The sequence below is a fragment of the Cajanus cajan genome, chromosome 1 (assembly GCF_000230855.2).
Source record: "Cajanus cajan strain Asha chromosome 1, NIPB_CcT2T_4, whole genome shotgun sequence".
NCBI lineage: Eukaryota > Viridiplantae > Streptophyta > Magnoliopsida > Fabales > Fabaceae > Cajanus > Cajanus cajan.
The window spans coordinates 28,600,820-28,618,136 of record NC_138517.1 but is presented as its reverse complement, the minus strand read 5'-3'; the positions used below and the strand labels follow the sequence as shown (position 1 = coordinate 28,618,136).

Genomic DNA, 17,317 nt, shown 5'->3' with positions numbered 1-17,317 from the left:
TAAGAAAGCAAAGAACACTTGCTTCTTTTTTTTTTATCAGGAATGAATAAAAAAAGAATGCTACCACCATCACCGTCATGTTCATCTCTAACGACTACAAAAATAGATGAACAAATACAAAATGAATTGGATCGGAGTTCCGAAGCTGTAAATAAGATATTTTAGTAAAATAATTACAAATGAAAATAATGAAGCTATCTGCTAGTTATTCTTGAAATGTAGCCCCGTATCTAATCTCAATTTGACCTGATAGCAATTTCTGATCATCATGAATGGAGGCAACTTCACCTCAAAAAAGCTTGCGATAGAACTCACCCCACAAGACTTGAGGTGAGTAATTATTCTATTGGTGTCATTATGCAGATGATACAGCTTCTATAGCGCTGCCTAGGGGCCATGCAGCTTCAACAAGATAATCATGATATTTAACTTTCTTCACTAACGTAATTTCTTGCCATGGATCTAGGCCTGCCAACACATGAATCCAGTCAGTGCAGGAAGATAATACCATTACTCAAGATTTTGCAGAAAGATTGACCCAAAAAAGAAAAAATAGAAGATTTCACAGAAAGTATCATCATCATGCACTACTGTTCCAACTTCCAACACCAGTACAAAAACAAAACCTACCGAATCCAACAAGAAGCAAAGTATACTGGTATACGAGATCCATGCATAAATATGGACGGTTCCCTTCCTCCACACTTGGATAAGTGGATTTGGCATCTTCAAGTTTTGTTTGACAAGCTTGCTTAGCTGCTTCCTCAAAATCCGTAGGACGAACCTTCACAACGGGTAAGCTTGGATCGGCTAAACCAGCCTATGAATGAATAAATAACATGATTAGCATGGCAAAGTTGCATTAAATGAAGGGATAGTATTTGGTCATGGTTGAATAAAATAATGAATACCTCAGCTGCCCGGTCAAAGAAAAATGAGGCAACAAAAAGGTTTTTCTGTCCATCACCCCCACCACCATTCCATATCCCATCAAAAGTGCACTTCATATGTGTACATGTTGACCCATTAACCTTGAGAGCCTTATGAGCTATGCTTTTGCATTCATTCAAGCTTGCGCCAGAAGGGGAGGACGAGGCCTTAAAAGATTTTCCTCCATAATTGTAAGATCCTGCGGATGTTTTAAAATAAAACTTATTATTGGGATCAAAATAGAGCCAGTCAGCCAATCATGCAGAAAGCCAAAGTAACATTTACCGTCAAAGCCATCTAAGATGCAAGGGTTTCCAGAACCATCCAAAACCTTTAAAATCTTTGCACGAGCTGCTAGTAAACCATAGCCCAAGTAACTGAAAGCAAAATGCTAAAACCTATTGACCATGAAGATGGAATTGTATTACAGAATATCTATCTAGCTGAAAGACTACGGAAGTGGGCGCTCCCAGATCCCATAAAACATAACATCTCAGAATGGGTCAAGGGCAAGAAGAAAACCTGTGAACATAGAGGTAATATTTCCTTCCCCTTAGGAACATCTCCTTGACATATGGGTCCTCTCCAACTGATACTTTTGGAGCCTTGGCAGCATCTGTCTCAGAGATGGCATATGCCATCTGAACAGATCCACCTCCAAGATCAACTACCCCAACAGTTTCTGAATAATCTTTTCCCAAGTTTCCCAGTAGATAGTTAATAGTCACCTAAGATAAAACAAAAGGCAAGGTATGACTAACAAAATACTGTAGAGGAGAGTACACAACATCTTAATTTCCCATGCTGCTTATAGTTTACATTACAAAATTTAGTCCACTCTTGAACCATGCAAGTTTTTTCTAGCAGTGTATTTTAGTTGGTTTCATATATCAAGAACTTGAAATAAGAGGTTAGGACTCAAGCTTTCCAGTGTTCCAAAGGCTTGCATTCTTTAAGTTTAGATTGTATTTCCTGTTAAATTATGATGCAAATTCTAGAAAAGAAAAAGAAAATTCTAGAAACATAAGAAAAGTTGTATAAGTCTCTAGAAAAATCTAAAAGAGTGTAGAGACTTTAAGAGTCTAGAAAATTCTAGATATTTCCACTATCATCTAGAGATGGAACATCATGCCTATAAATAGGCAAATTGGGATTTCATTGGAACAACAACAACAATTATCACTACTACTATTACTATCTAAATACAAATAAGTTTCTATTATTCCACCAACTATTTCCTTGACAACTATCATATACTAACATTTCCAACCCCATGTCTGATACATCTAAGCCTTGCTCCTATACCTCTTCAAATAAAAGGAAAAAAATGCTAATAAAAATTGTGTTATGCAGTTGACAGCCAACGTAGAACTTTGTCAAATCTTTATGACACAGAGAGATGATGTGATTTTGTTTATGTTAGGTCATTACACATAAATAACTTGTATGGCTCAAGTACAGTGTCAATTGCAAGGCCACTATATTAGCACCCCAGTGTAGTGAAAAATATGCAAGGATTTGCACATTTTTTTGAACATGCATGGGCAAAGTAGCTAGATCATGATATTGATTCATTTAGGAGCTTAGAAATTAGAAGTAACACTAACAAGGAAACGTATGGAAATAAGTGATACAATGACTAAGAGGAAAAATTACTTTTTAGTGTTTAAAAGAAACTATTACTTGTTGAAAAGGCAAGGGGATTTGATACTTTAAGCTTTGGTACACAAGCAGAGTAAGATCTAGAAATGTGGTGGGCATAACAGTAGATAAGATTTAGAAGAATAAATAATGTACTGATGTTAAAAAGGCTAGGTTCAATGTTATCAATATGGCAAGAATTGTGGAATGATTCCTTCAATTTGATATGATTCTTCACAAAGGTGTTTGAAACATTGATATTTCAATTTGCTTTGCATATCCATATTTGATACTGATACCAATATTCTTGATACTTTACTAATACATATCAATGAAGTACCCAAGCTTTAAAAAAATTATGAGAACCTTATTTAATATCAATACTCTTGGATACTTCACTCTTAGAAGACAATAATAACCACTTTGGATGCACTTCTAAGTTTCAATTTGGAGATCATGGTAGCCTTTTAAATAATAAAAAGAAAGTTAAAAACATCAACACAAACATTTTGTACTAAAAACAAACTATGTAACATTGATTCCTAATTGCACCCAACAATATGTGGGAACAAAGGACTATTCTTGTTGAGTTAAAAAGATAAAAATATATAATCTTCAATTTTCCCCTTATTTCAAAAATAATAAATTTGTTTTAAATGATTAAGTTTCTCATGTTGAAAAATAAATAAATAAAACAACTAAAGAATATTATTGTTTTCTTTGGAGGGACAAAATAAATATTTTTAAAGTTACCTAAATTTTACACATTTAATTAAAAGTTACTATTCTAGGACCATTGTAGGATGCTAACACCTCTATGCAATTGACTCTTGAACCCAAATCTAGTTTCAAAGACCCATTTTTATTTTAAAAGTTTTTTTTAGTTTTTCCTATAAAATAAGGGGGTGTATCGGATTAGGATTTTAAAAGACTTTTATAGTTGAAAAAAGTCCTGTAGATTTTAAAAGACTTTGCAGGATTTTCATGACTTTTAAGATTTTGTAGGATTTTGCAAGACTTTCAATGAGGATTTTAATGAATTCTACAATTCTTTTAAGTTAGGATTTTAATGAATTCTACGGGACTTTGTGAACTTTGCAAATACAATAAGAGTTCAAGATTTTTTTTTCATACATTCAAATTTAAAAAAAGTCAAAGAGAAAAATAATTAAAAAAACAACAATGACTAGATAAATAATAATAATTTTCCATAATATTATGTCATTCTAAATAGCATTACCAACATGTTCATAGTTATACTAATCCTCCAAGCATTAACATCTTTTCGTTCTTTCTCCTGAGTTTTAATAATAGGCTCAAAATTATGATTTTCCCTAACTAGTAATGTTGAAAATGAAGGTTCGTCTACCACTCCAATTGAAAATTCATCATACTGACATTCTTTACGAAGAAAGTTAAATAGTACTACACATGTTAAAAATTATTCTAAACATTTCAATTTTTTTATAATTTGTGATTTAAAATATTTTATTTATAAATTTATAAATAATTAAAAAAAATAGTGGGACAACTACCCTACTCTCTTATAACTAAATATGTCCTTTCATTTTATATTGGTATTTAAGTGAAAGTTTGTCTTCATACACTTTTATTCATTTAAAATATTTTAGAAATTTATAAACATCAACTAGTAGAAAAAAAAATATATGAAATTTGTTACAGGTACAAAATAATTGTTTTAATTGCTTTCAATTATTCACTCATGCAGAAATATTTTTGATATTAAATTCTAAGATACTGCAATGTCTTATGTTAATTTTCTTTTTTAAAATATAAAAATCCTAATTTCACAATATAAAAATTAAAAAAATAAAATTTATAGTAAAAAAAATAAATAAAATAATTGTTGAGTCATAAAAGGGGAAGGATAATAGTAACAAATTCAAGAGAGGGAGAGATTGCAATTTTTGTGCTTATCTCATCCTACTCACAAAAACTGTAACTCAAATTCATTATATATATATATATATATATATAGAGAGAGAGAGAGAGAGAGAGAGAGACAGAGAGGAGAGATCTTTTTACTCCAAGAGTAAGTCTACCTAGACTTACTCCGTTCAATAACTCATGTTCTACATTAAATTTCAACGATCCAACCGTTCAATTTAAATTTCTTAATGCATAGATCAAATCTGCAAATTTTTAAAAAATTTGAAAATCATTTGATACTTCATTTCATTAATTCAAATTGACGGATAAATTTGATGTAGAATATGAGTTATTGAACGGAGTAAGTCTAGGCAAACTTACTCCTGGAGTAAAAGAATCCCTCCTTATATATATATATATATATATATATATATATATATATATATATATATATATATATATATATATATATATATATATTGTTCTAATAAATCTAAATTGATTACAAGGACTTAAAGATCTATAGTTGATTATAGAGATCATGATATCAATTTTAGCTTTCACCTTTCCCTTTTCTTGATGCGGTTATAAAAAAAATTATTACTTAAAAATTAAATTTTCAAGTTTTTTTTGTGTTATATAATTGAGGAACAATCTCAACTAAATAGAGCAAAATAGAACAAGTCAATTAAAGAGAACGGAGAGAAAAATAGAGCAAGTCAATGACACTATCATTTACGTATAGAAGTTTCACCAAATAAGAGAATGAAATAGGAACAGTAATACAGTATTATATATGAACAGTAGTGCAATATTATTAGCAAAAGAAAAAAAATGGAGCAGACATGAGCATAGGAAAAAAAAAAGATGAAAAACAGTTGAAAAGTCACTTCAAACAATCCTCCAAAATCTCATGGGTTTGGATGTGATTGTTTTATGAATTTGGTATTTATAGATACTACTAAAAAGTCCTTCAAAATCCTTCTAATATAATAATCCTTTAAAATCCCTATATTTTTGAATACCAATGGATTATTTTTAAATTATAAAAAGTCTCAAATGAATACCAATGAATTTTAATGGACTCTTTAAAAAATCTTGAAAATCTATATTGAATATCACTAGATTGTTTTTAAGTGACATAAAATCCTGATCGAATATCAACAGATTTTTTTACTCAAAAAAAGTCTTTTAAAATCTTATGAAATCCTAAACCAATACATCCCCTTAAACCTTGGTAGCAACTACCTGTTTTTAAATAAATATTTTTCTATTGTCCTGTCGGAACTTTAGTTGTGACAGTTTTTAAAGAGACAATCAATGAGTGAAGAACAGGTTTCAAACCTATGAATAATGAATATCGGTGGTGGTGCAGTGTCATAAAGCTTGATAGGTAAAATATAAGGTAGCTAGGAAAGAGACTAAAGTCTTGAGAGAGGCGTAAGCTAAAGCGTTGAAATTCAAAACAAAGGAACAACATATTTTGGCTTCAAAATGTTCCATCTGTACATCGAGTTAAAAGTCATGTGATTATTCATATAATCAATCAAGCAGAGATCCATGGTAAGGTATTAACAACTAAGATTAATTCGTAAAGCATGTTTTTCGATATGGATATAATCTAAAATTGTGCAAATTACACAGCAAAATAGGACAAGTACAAAAGATATAAGAGCCCAAGAAAAGATCCAAGCAGGTGGAAAATAGCTTCTGCGATTGTACGAAATTACATTACATTATATCTACTTTCTGCAACATATGGTAATTTGAAATTGAAAATTCTATTAGTAGCGTTTTCAAATAGAAACTTCAGGTAAGAGCTTGTGATATTTGTAAAACAACCAAGCTGAAGGAATCATTCTTCAAGAAGGATCAAAGTGATAATTCAAACTTTACCCAAAAAATTGTAAAACAAGTAACCCTCCACAATTCCACCAATTTGAAAAGTAAACATTAAAATCCTAGCAGAAATTGTTTTAATAAAAATTTAGTAACTCAGTTTCAACGACTAACTTTAGGCTAAAAGCCGAAAATTGAAAGTTATTATGGTGTATTTGGATAAGGAATTTTACAAATTTAAGAAATTTTACAAATTTAAGGAATTTTAAATTCTTACTATTTGAATTACTTTAATTTCAATTTCTATCATTCTTAAAATATTTTGTTTGGATAAGTTAATTTAAAATTCTTTAAATTTTAAGTTATTAGGTTGAATATGATAATTTCATTCCACCATGATAAAATTTATTTTAAAATATATTTATTGTTGAGATTTTTAAATTAGATTTTATAAAAATAAATATTAATTAATTTTTAAATATTTAGTAATTTTAAAAATTAATATTAGATAATATTTAATAAATTTAAAAATATTTTTTAAATATTCAATAATTAAAAACATGAAGAGATAAGATAAAATATATAAGTAAAATAAGAAAAAGAAAAAAATAAAAAATTTTAAATTCTTACTTTTTTTTGGAAGAATTTGAAATTTTACTATTTCAAGGAATTTCATAAATGATTGAATTTCAAATTCTTTATAAATTCTTTATCTAAACAAGGTATTTTCCCTCAAAAATTTTTTTAAATAAATGAATTACTCAATTTAAGGTAATTATGGCAGTAAGAAAAGCATTTGATTATGATACAAAGAGCATGCAGAAAAGAAAAAGAAGGCACTGAGAAACAAGTATCAATGTTTCAATTGTTAAATATCCAACAGTCATATTTATCTTGTGAACGTATATCGCCAGACTCGACTTCGGTTATTGGATTCTAGTATATAACAAACCAACAAAATAGATAAAGAAGGAAAGGGCAGGAAAAGGAAATGAAGCATTTCTGGCTAACTTGTCTCAATTATCATTTCACCATTCCACTGCTGATATTAAAGTCAGAGATCATTTGACCCAATGCTTTCACAGTTCACACCCAAAATCATTTGTACACTATCTGAACTCCTAATCAAGTATGCTAATGCTAAACAAGGGACAATATTAACAATGTGATCTAAGTCAGCTAATGACATTATTCACATGAAAAACATATTATGCTAGATTCAGTAAAACAGCATATTGAAAACTTGTCAGCTCTGTTTTTCAAGACAATCAATCAAAAGATCTTGGCTCTATAGATTAAAAATACAATAATGGATAAACTATTATCATAGTCCCTTAGATTTTTCATATTTTGATTTTGATTTGGCCTGTGAAAATTCATTCTGAGAAGGTGAAATGTGGCCCATCAATGGTTGTCACTTCACAGCCATTTAAAATTAGCTCATAAAATTGTCAATGAGTTAAGCATTTATGCTAATTTGGAAAATTTTCCGCCTTTCATGGTATAGACTATAGATTTCTCATTTAAATACCCGTGGTTTGTTTAGTTAGATTTCTCTACATATTTTCAAAGAGGTTGAAGTTCACTTAAGAGCCAATGCATTGTAACTATCCATTCCATGTCACTAAAAGCTTGTCATTAGTCAATTCTCCTATAGTCTAAATGCGTTCAAAAGTTAAAAATAATCACTAATAAGTATAAAAAGCATACCCATTGAAAAGCACCTTCTTGTGTTCCATCCAGCACAGTTACTGCATCAGGCTGAGAGTTTAGAGTGCTTCTTAGCTTAAGCAAATCCCGAACCTTATATCATCAACAAACAGTGGAAGCAACATAAGTTTAAAATGTTACGTATGACCGCTAATGCTAAAAACATTTAACATGAGACAAGATGCAGCAGCAATGTTTACCGCTTGCAAGATCTTGTCAGAAGCATCCGCTCCCAAAGCCCTTAAACCTGCAGTTGCCTGTATTAACATACAAATAGTTTCAGATACACCAATGAATATGAATATAATAGATAAATAAATAAACAAAAACAACACACCCCAACTCTAACAGGTGTCTTTGGCCGAAACTCCCGAGGAACAACACTCTCCGCTTTATCCAAAAGAGACATCAAAGATTCCGCTCCCTGTTGTGGATTCTGTGCATACGCACTCAAACCAGGCTTAATCTGCAACACCATAAAAATGTTAACCCACAAAGAGAATCATACTTGAAATTAAAATAATAATAAAAAAAAAGTAGTGAACCAACATTTGATTCATATATATATTTATATATAGAAAAAAAAAAATAATTCATGTTTTATATTTAATTTTAATGATCTAATAGTTGAATTTATAAATTTCTTAATATATAAATTAAGTCTATAAATTTTTAAAAAATTTTAAAATTATTTAATATTTCATTTTATTAATTTAAATTGACAAATAATCATAAAAACATTGTATTCATCAATTTGAATTAATGAAACAATATATTAAACGATTTTTAAATTTTTTAAAAATTTATAAACTTGAGCTATGCATTAAAAATTTTAAAGTCTACTCCTTATTTCTTGAATAAATGGATTCCTCTTTATATATATAAGTCTGCAAATTTTTTTAAAATTTAAAAATCATTTGATATTTTGTTTTATTAATTCAAATTGACTTTGGTAATCATAAAAATATTTTATACATTGATTTGAATTAACAAAACAAAGTATCAAATAATTTTCAAATGCTTTTAAAATTTGCAGACTTGATCTATGCATTAAAAACTTTTAAATTAAGAGTTAGATCGTTAAAGAAAGGATCTACTTATTCCAAGAACAAATCTTAATAATTCATATTTTATATCAAATTTTAACAATCCAACCCTTAAATTAAATTTTTTTAATACATAGATCAAGTCTATAAATTTTTAAAAAAATTAAAAACTATGTGATATCCAATTTCATTAATTCAAATTAATTGATGAATAATCATAAATGCACGGGTTATTAAATGGACATATTTTTTTCCTATATCTTCCTTTCCCATTATCACATCTATCACTTTTTCTCGCTTCCTTTACTTACTTCTTTCTACCTTCCTTTGCATTCCTCTTCCTACCTCTCTTTCTTCCGCCTTAACCCACTCGAAATGGGGTGAATTAGAGTATTTTTCCAAGATTAAGGAAGAGTAAATACTCACTTTGATCTTTGAATTTGGAAGGTGTTATTAATTAGTTCTAAAATTAAAAAAAAATTATAAAATAAGTCAAATAAGTCCTTAAAATTAACTACTAACTATCCTTTTTAATCCCTATATATATATATATATATATATATATATATATATATTATTTTAGCTACATTTTTAAATTTTAGACTAATGTGATCACCAATTTACACTTTTAACAACTAATTTTACAATTCACATAGAAAAATGAGTGTTTATTCTTTAAGGTATTAATATATCAACCATGAATTAATTACTAATTTAAGGTTAAACATATAATTTAGACCCTTCATGTGTCGTGAATTCTCATTTAGTCCTTATTCATGAAAATTTATTAAATCAATTCATATACTTGTTAAATGTTAAAGACCTAGTCCCTGACACCAATAATTTCATCACACATTGTTAATTTGGTCTTTCACTAACTTATACATGTAGTGCATTTTTATTCTAATTTGGTCTCTCACAAACTTATACATGTAGTGCATATTCTAATCCCTACATACAGAGCATCAAATTAAGAATGTGTCAATCAGCTACATATATAACGACTAAATTACTAGAGTTTAAATTAAGAATATATATGGAGTTAATAATTAGAGGGATGGTAATGGACCCCATGAGGACGGGTAATAGTAAATCTGCCCCGCCTTGCTAGATGAAAATTGTCTCCATACTCACCCCATATCTGCGTGGGTATCCATTAAGCGGGGGTATCTATGATTTTCTTGAATACCCACGGATATCCATGAATATTTATAAATTCTTTAAAAAATTAAAAAAATTATATTATAAATAATTTTAAGTCTTTATTTAATGTCATTAAAATATTAAAAATAAAAAGTCAATGTTAATTTTGAACTTGTATTTAACTTTAATTTTGTTGAAATAATAATAAAAATGTAAGATAATCAATGACTTAAAATACATCAATCTCAAAAGTAAGTTAAAGTCTCATTACAAAGCTACAATAATTCAATCTCATAATTCCAAACGAAAGTAAACAACTTAAAATACATAAACTTTATTGGTCCAATCAAAACTAGAAAACTAATCAAATTATATCCAACATAATTCTATAACATGCTTAACACATGTTAGTAACTTCATCAACCTCACTTTTGTAAGAAAATAAGACGAGAGAGTGTAGTTTTAGGGTTATATGGTACAAGGATAATTATGATATTTAAGAAATATTATTAAACGGGTACCTGCGGGTATGAATATCATTATACCCGCTCCCGCCCCATTTATAGACGGGTAAAAAATTATCCGTCCTCATTATCCGTGGGTACCCAATTAACCTATCTATTTATTATCCATAGCAAATTTTACCCATAAATAGCCGCGGATGCGGGTATTTTTGACATCCTAGGCACACGCACAATCAGTAAAGTTTGAATGTTTAGATGTATAGAGTAAATTATATTTTAGCCTTAATTTAAAATAAATTTAATACTTGTCCGAGTTTGTTGAGATCATAATAGATTTGGAATGTAACCAAAACATTACAAAGGGAAATCGAAATCCACGGTTTTCACTCACCTGTAGGAAGAGCTCGAGGTCCTTCCCAATGGGAAGGAGATCCAAGTTCTGGTCGAAGCGGAAGACGTGGACGCGGCTGCCGGAGCTGCCGGCGTCGAAGATGACGGCGAAGGAGGTGGAGGGCCTCCGATCGGGGGAGACCTTGCGGTGCGTGAGGGCGTAGTCCTCGATGGACTCGTTGGAGGAGGCGGAGGGCGTGAAGTAGAGCACCATGGTCACCAGAAGGAGAGGCACGGCCACCATCAGGAAGGCTCCCCGGAGCTGGTAGATCCTGTCGAAGAGGGACTCCGCCGGCGGCGGCGGGGGGCGCCCGGAGCGCTTCAGCATGGCGGCGGATTCGAGTTCCAGCTCGGCGGCGAGGAGGTCCAAGGAGGAGCGGAAGCGGATCTGGGCGGAGGAGGGAGGCTTCAACTGCTCCTTCGGCACTTGGAGATGCGAGGCCTTCGGGAAACGACGGCGTTTTGAGGATGGAGATGTGAATGGAGAAAGTGAGTGTGTGTGTGGGAGTGGCTGAGAGAGAGTGTGTGAGTGTGTTTTGTCTGGGACCGGATTCTACGCAGAGAAGTGAGAATGAGAATGGCGTGTTTCTTTGTTGTAACGGTATTTTGCGAAATAGACAAAGGGAGCTAGAAATACCGATTGCATGTGTCCCACTCTGACCGCAACGGTTTATATATATATATATATATATATATATATATATATATATATTTTATAAATGGGCAAAAATAAAATTATAAGCTTTTTTTTTCATTTTCTTAGAATTGAAGCTTTTTATTGAAGATATTCTTTTCAATTATCGGCAATTAATTTCTTGTGAAAAATATGCCTGAGTTATTTTTACTGGGTTGATTATTATTATTTATTTATAATCTTAAAATTAAAATAGATGACCTAGAGTGAGAATGTAAAGAGTGAGATTAAATAATATGTAGGGCGGAGATCTTATACAGAGATTAATTACTAATTTTTAATGATAAATACTTTATATTTATATCATAATTATTTTAAAAAAATAATGTGTAGAGGTAACAATAGAAAGAATCGAAGGTGGATTTTGTTTTTCCGTGTCTATGTCTTCATAAAAAGCATCACAGGTTTCGAATTGAATTTTAAAGAAATAGATTTATATTTTTAAAACTCATTTTCATCTTCATCAAATTTTGATGGATTTGGATAAAGGCATGCGAAATCCGTCATATTTTTTCTATAATTTTAATTTACTTATATATTTTAAATAAATTAAATTTTTAGTTAATAATTATATTATAATGTAAGTAATAAATAAAAAAATAACTTACAAATACAAAATTTAATAATTAAATTATATTTTAGATAAACATATAATTTTAATTTTATTACTGATTATTGTTATAATTTAAATTATTTAACTGTTAAAATAATTAATTTATATTTTTAATATTTATAAAATTAAAATCATAATTTTAACTTTTATATTTATATATTCACACATAAAAAAATATATATATATATATATATATATTATTTTTTTTTGGTTATAACAAAAAAAATAGTGGGGCGAGAACTTAAATACTTGAACTCACACCTAAACTTGATCTTTTAAGTTATGGAAAACTTGCGCATGTATTTGTACTCTGTTAAAATAGAATTTTTTTAATCAAAATTGAGTCGAGGTAGATCGAATACCTATGGGTGCAAGTTTAATCGTCATTTCTAATAATATGCATAATGTCATGTTCTATCATATGTTCTATTATATTGTCATTATTGTACACAAAAAAGAAAATATTAAGATACATGGTAATCTATCTAGTGAATATAACAATTATACATTAACATAATGAATAATGATATATGTATAGCAAAATTGCATAATATCTTATACATCATTCTTTACATCATTCTTTATGTATTTGCCTTTATTACTTCATTTATTATTAATGAAGAGAGATAAACACAAATTAATATTGTATAAATTATTTTAAAATTTTATTATACATGCATCATTACTCTAACACAATTATTGCATGTTGACTTCATGCATATAATGCAATATAATAATGTTCATTTTATTCTTTGAGGGCGTTTGATGCGTGAAATATTTTTACTTATTTGGAAATTTTAAATAAGAAACATTGATTGTCCATGTTTAATAGTTATTTAAAAAAATTCTAAAAAAATATAATTTTCTAGGAAACATTTTTATCCCATTTTTCTGCAAAAACACTCCCATAGCGATGAGAATATAACTGTAACGATCCGCCATGACCGTCACACTACAGAACAACACCACACACCACTAAAATATAAATACTAAATAGTATAATAAGAAAATACATATATCTATCCAACCATAAAGGCTCAATAGGACAAATAAATATATACAACGCCAACAAAATGCTACTCCAAGGTAGCCTACAAAAAAAACATCTACTCCAGTTCCTACCACCAAGTGGCCTCCAACCGCTCATAACAACCTATCCCTACCCTACTCCCATACATAGTATGATCATCGCAGTCCACACCACATGAAAACATGCAAGGGTAAGCTAGTGAAAAGAATTAACATATATATATATATATAAGCAACTTACAACACAACAACATTATCATCATCCTTAACGGTTCAACATACAACACATAACAACACACAACTCAACCACAACTGATGGAAGAGATTAGGAGAAGTGGAAGATGTAGCTTCTCCTTAGCTCTCCTTATGCACGGATCTTCAATCAAGGAGATAGGACCGAGAACTTGAACACCTTTAGAATAGGAATTCGTGAGGATTAGAAGCTCTAATCCATTGACGGAAGCATCCAAGCACAATTCTCAAGGGATTGCACACTTCAAAGAGTAGGAAGCTAGGTTTCCTAAGGGGATTGAAGGCACTCTCTTAAGGTTTTCTCTCTTGGATGAGTTCGGTGACTCTTGAGGGAATTTGGCTGAATACAAGTTCAGAAAATTCATATATTCAAAAGTGATTACAATGTGTAGGAGAAACACTTTAAGTAGGGACGGTTTTGGCACCTAGACTAAACTACACAAGTTGGCGCCTAAAATTTGAATTCAAATTGGAAATTTGAATTCAAATTTTGGTGCACATGGGTGTGGCCGTGAGTTTAGGTATCTAATGTGCATCTAGGTCTGATTTGAGAGTCATTTAGGGTTAATTTGAGTGTCACATGTTCAGCCACCAATTGGTGCAAAACATGTGACTCAAATGTAACTTAAATGGCTTCCAAATTAAACCTAATTTAACCTAGTTAACCTACTTTAGTATTTCTTGTATTTTCCTAATCTAATGACCTAAATACAATGGTCAAACAAATACAATGGAAAGGAAAAATTACAAGAATGAAAATGAGCCCAATATTGGATACCAAAAGCCCAAAGGCCCATGAAGCCCAAAACTAGGCCCAACAAGCCTAAAACCTAAAATGCTACTCTATGTGGTCCAAAATACAAGACCAAAATATATGATACCTATACTAACATAATGTATACAAAACATATGAAAATAGCTATAACAAAATATGGCCCATGAAAAGTTCAACTTGGGCCTTCCTAGGCCCAATGGGCCCGATGGGCCCTGACAGGCCCAAACCTTCATGTCTAGCCAACTCCTCTTGGATCTTTGAGTATGTCACCTCTTGCACTCCAAAGCATGATTCCATCATCCCCTCCCTCTTGAAAAGGATTTGTCCTCAAATCTCGAGGATGAATGAAAGAAGAAAAATTAACACCTACATATAAAACATGCAAGGAATAAGAAGTAACATGGTAAGAGAAAAGATCATGGATCCTAAGAGGAGTCCTAGTATCTAACCTAACAAAGAAAGATAAAATATTAGACTCTCTAAAAATAGGCTCCTCTTCTAAGCATAACCTAGAAGTAAAACCTAAAAATGTAAGAACACTATGACTAAGACAATGAAAAGACTGATTTTTAAACACTACAATATCTTGCCTAAAGTACCCTAAATGGTATCCTAGGCTTTTCCTAAAATATAAAGAAAATACTACTAAAAAACGTCCTAAACAATTTTGGATTTGATTGTTTATTAGATACTCATAGTCATATATTCTATTTTTGTCTTGTAGGGAAGGAAACATATTAAGTTCAAAAAAATAAGAACTTCCCATAAGATCAAGCATAGAATATATATTATTACAAGTTATATCTACTAAACAATGTAAACCAAAAATTGGGTGCTTTATGAAATCCAAAGAAATACTTCCTTCCTTGTGCACCTTCAAGGAAGTAGTATAAGGAGTAACACTAGGTATAGTCCACTCCTTCTTCACTATATCTCGAAGTTGAGAAGAATTCTTTACTTGAAATTCATTTTGTTCTTCATTCTCAACTTTAAGATAAGTGGCAGCATTAGGATAAGAGTCAAGACTTTTATGAATAAAGAGAGTTCTTTTCAAATCTTGCTTGGTCATAAAATAACTCTCCTTGGTCACAAAGGTTTTAGTGGAATCCCCTTCTTCCACACTCTTTCCTTCTTTTCTTTCTTTATTTCTTTTTCTTTTCATTTGCTTTTGATCCTCAAACACTTGGGGTGGTGTTAAAGGATTAAAAACAATTTCCTTATTTTTATGAGTGAAGGTTATTTTGTTAGTGAGGCCATCATGTATAGTTTGTTTATCAAATTGCCATGGCCTACCAAGCAAAATATGACAAGCTTCCATAGGGATCACATCACATACAACTTTGTCCCTATAATCCCCTATAGAAAACTTGACCTTCACTTGTTGATTCACCTCCAATTCCTCACCTTCATTGAGCCAATGAAGTTTATAAGGGTGAGGGTGAGGAATGGTGGTAAGGGCTAACTTGTTAACCAACCTTGTACTACAACAATTTGAACATGATCCACTATCAACAATGAGAGAACAAGTTCTTTTGGAAACTAAACATCTTGTGTGAAAGATGTTCTCTCTTTGTGATAGTGAAGTGGGACAAGGTTGACTTCCAAGAAGCCTTTTGACCATAAGAAGATCACCATCAACAGGATATAGCTTTTCAATTTGAGGATCTTCCTTACTAGTCTCACTATCACTTGAAGTGGTAGAACTAGATTCATCAAGGCTACTATAAATGTCTTGTCCTCTCAAAATCATGACCTTTTTAGTTGGACATTGAGAAGCTATATGGCCTCTCCCAAGACATTTAAAGCATTTGATGTCACTAGTTTTACTACTAAAAGTGACAACATTTTTATTTTTATCAATTTCTTTTTCTTTTTCTTGACCCTTACTAGAATTTGTGGAAGAGTTATCTTGCCCCTCCCTCTTGTAGTCTTTCTTGATATAAGAGTTAGTTTGAGTTTTTCCTTTTCTCAAATTTTGTTGTTCCACCCTTATACAAAGTTGGACCAAATCATCAAGGTCCCTATAAGGGAGTAACTCAACTCTATCTCTTATGTCAAAATTAAGACCACTTAGAAATCTAGCAATGGTCAATCTTTCTTCTTCCCTTATCCCAGCCCTCATGAGATATAACTCTATTTTTTTCCTATACTCCTCAACACTCATACCTTTTTGTTGGAGTCTTTGGAGCTTATCCATAAGCTCCCTACTATAATAAGAAGGTATGTGCCTTCTTCTCATAGCACTCCTCAACTCATTCCAATAAGTGATGGGAGGATCATTGTGAAGTCTTCTCTCTCTTTCCAAGGATGTCCACCAATACATGGCTTGTCCTTGAAAAGCTAGGGTGGCCAAAGGAACCTTTCTTTCCTCACCTACTTGATGACAAGTGAAGATTTGTTCCACTTTCATCTCCCAATCTAAGTAGGCGTCCACATTTTCTTTTCCATGAAAGTAAGGGAGATCAACCCTTGATTCCCTTACTTTGTGTTCTTTAATGACTCTCCTAGGTGTTGGTTGGTAGTATGCATCCAAATTCAAACTACCATCATTTTCTTGACTTTGAGAATCATGGGAGCTCTTGGTTGAGCTCCTAGAAGAACCTTTTGGACTTTTATTTTTATTTAATCTTTTCAAAAGTTTTTCTTCTCGTTGCTTAATCATTTGAATCTCTTGTTCTAAAGCCATGATTTGTACTTCTTTTTCAAGTTTTTCTTTTTGTTTTTGAAGTACTTCATATTGCTTCCAAAGTTTTAGTGCTTCAACCTCCTTTACAATTCTTTTAAAACTTTTAGGAGATTGAAATTCACTACTACTTTGAGAATGTTGACTCATGATTAAGGAATAAGAGTTTATATGCTATGCAAAAAGTTATAAAATGTTTTTGGTATTTTCTAGGAATG

General features: G+C 30.9%; 1 protein-coding gene across 1 annotated transcript; it reads right to left on the bottom strand.

The window, feature by feature from the left end:
• LOC109812807 (apyrase 2) lies at positions 1 to 11,689 on the bottom strand. Its single transcript, XM_020376863.3, has 9 exons — positions 11,055 to 11,689; positions 8,348 to 8,476; positions 8,211 to 8,267; positions 8,011 to 8,103; positions 1,453 to 1,658; positions 1,216 to 1,307; positions 912 to 1,129; positions 631 to 820; positions 1 to 468 (listed from the first exon to the last, which is right to left on the bottom strand). The coding sequence occupies exons 1-9, from the start codon at positions 11,379 to 11,381 to the stop codon at positions 356 to 358; spliced, it is 1,425 nt and encodes a 474-aa protein (XP_020232452.1). The 5' UTR covers positions 11,382 to 11,689; the 3' UTR covers positions 1 to 355.
• Positions 11,690 to 17,317: the final 5,628 nt, after the last annotated feature.

Coding starts and splice junctions, on each gene's coding strand:
- LOC109812807 (XM_020376863.3), bottom strand. CDS start 11,381: ATGCTGAAGCGCTCCGGGCGCCCCCCGCCGCCGCCGGCGGAGTCCCTC. Junction 1,659..8,010: donor AAGAAGGTGCTTTTCAATGG/GTATGCTTTTTA, acceptor GTTTTATCTTAG/GTGACTATTAACTATCTACT. Junction 1,130..1,215: donor CATCTTAGATGGCTTTGACG/GTAAATGTTACT, acceptor AAACATCCGCAG/GATCTTACAATTATGGAGGA.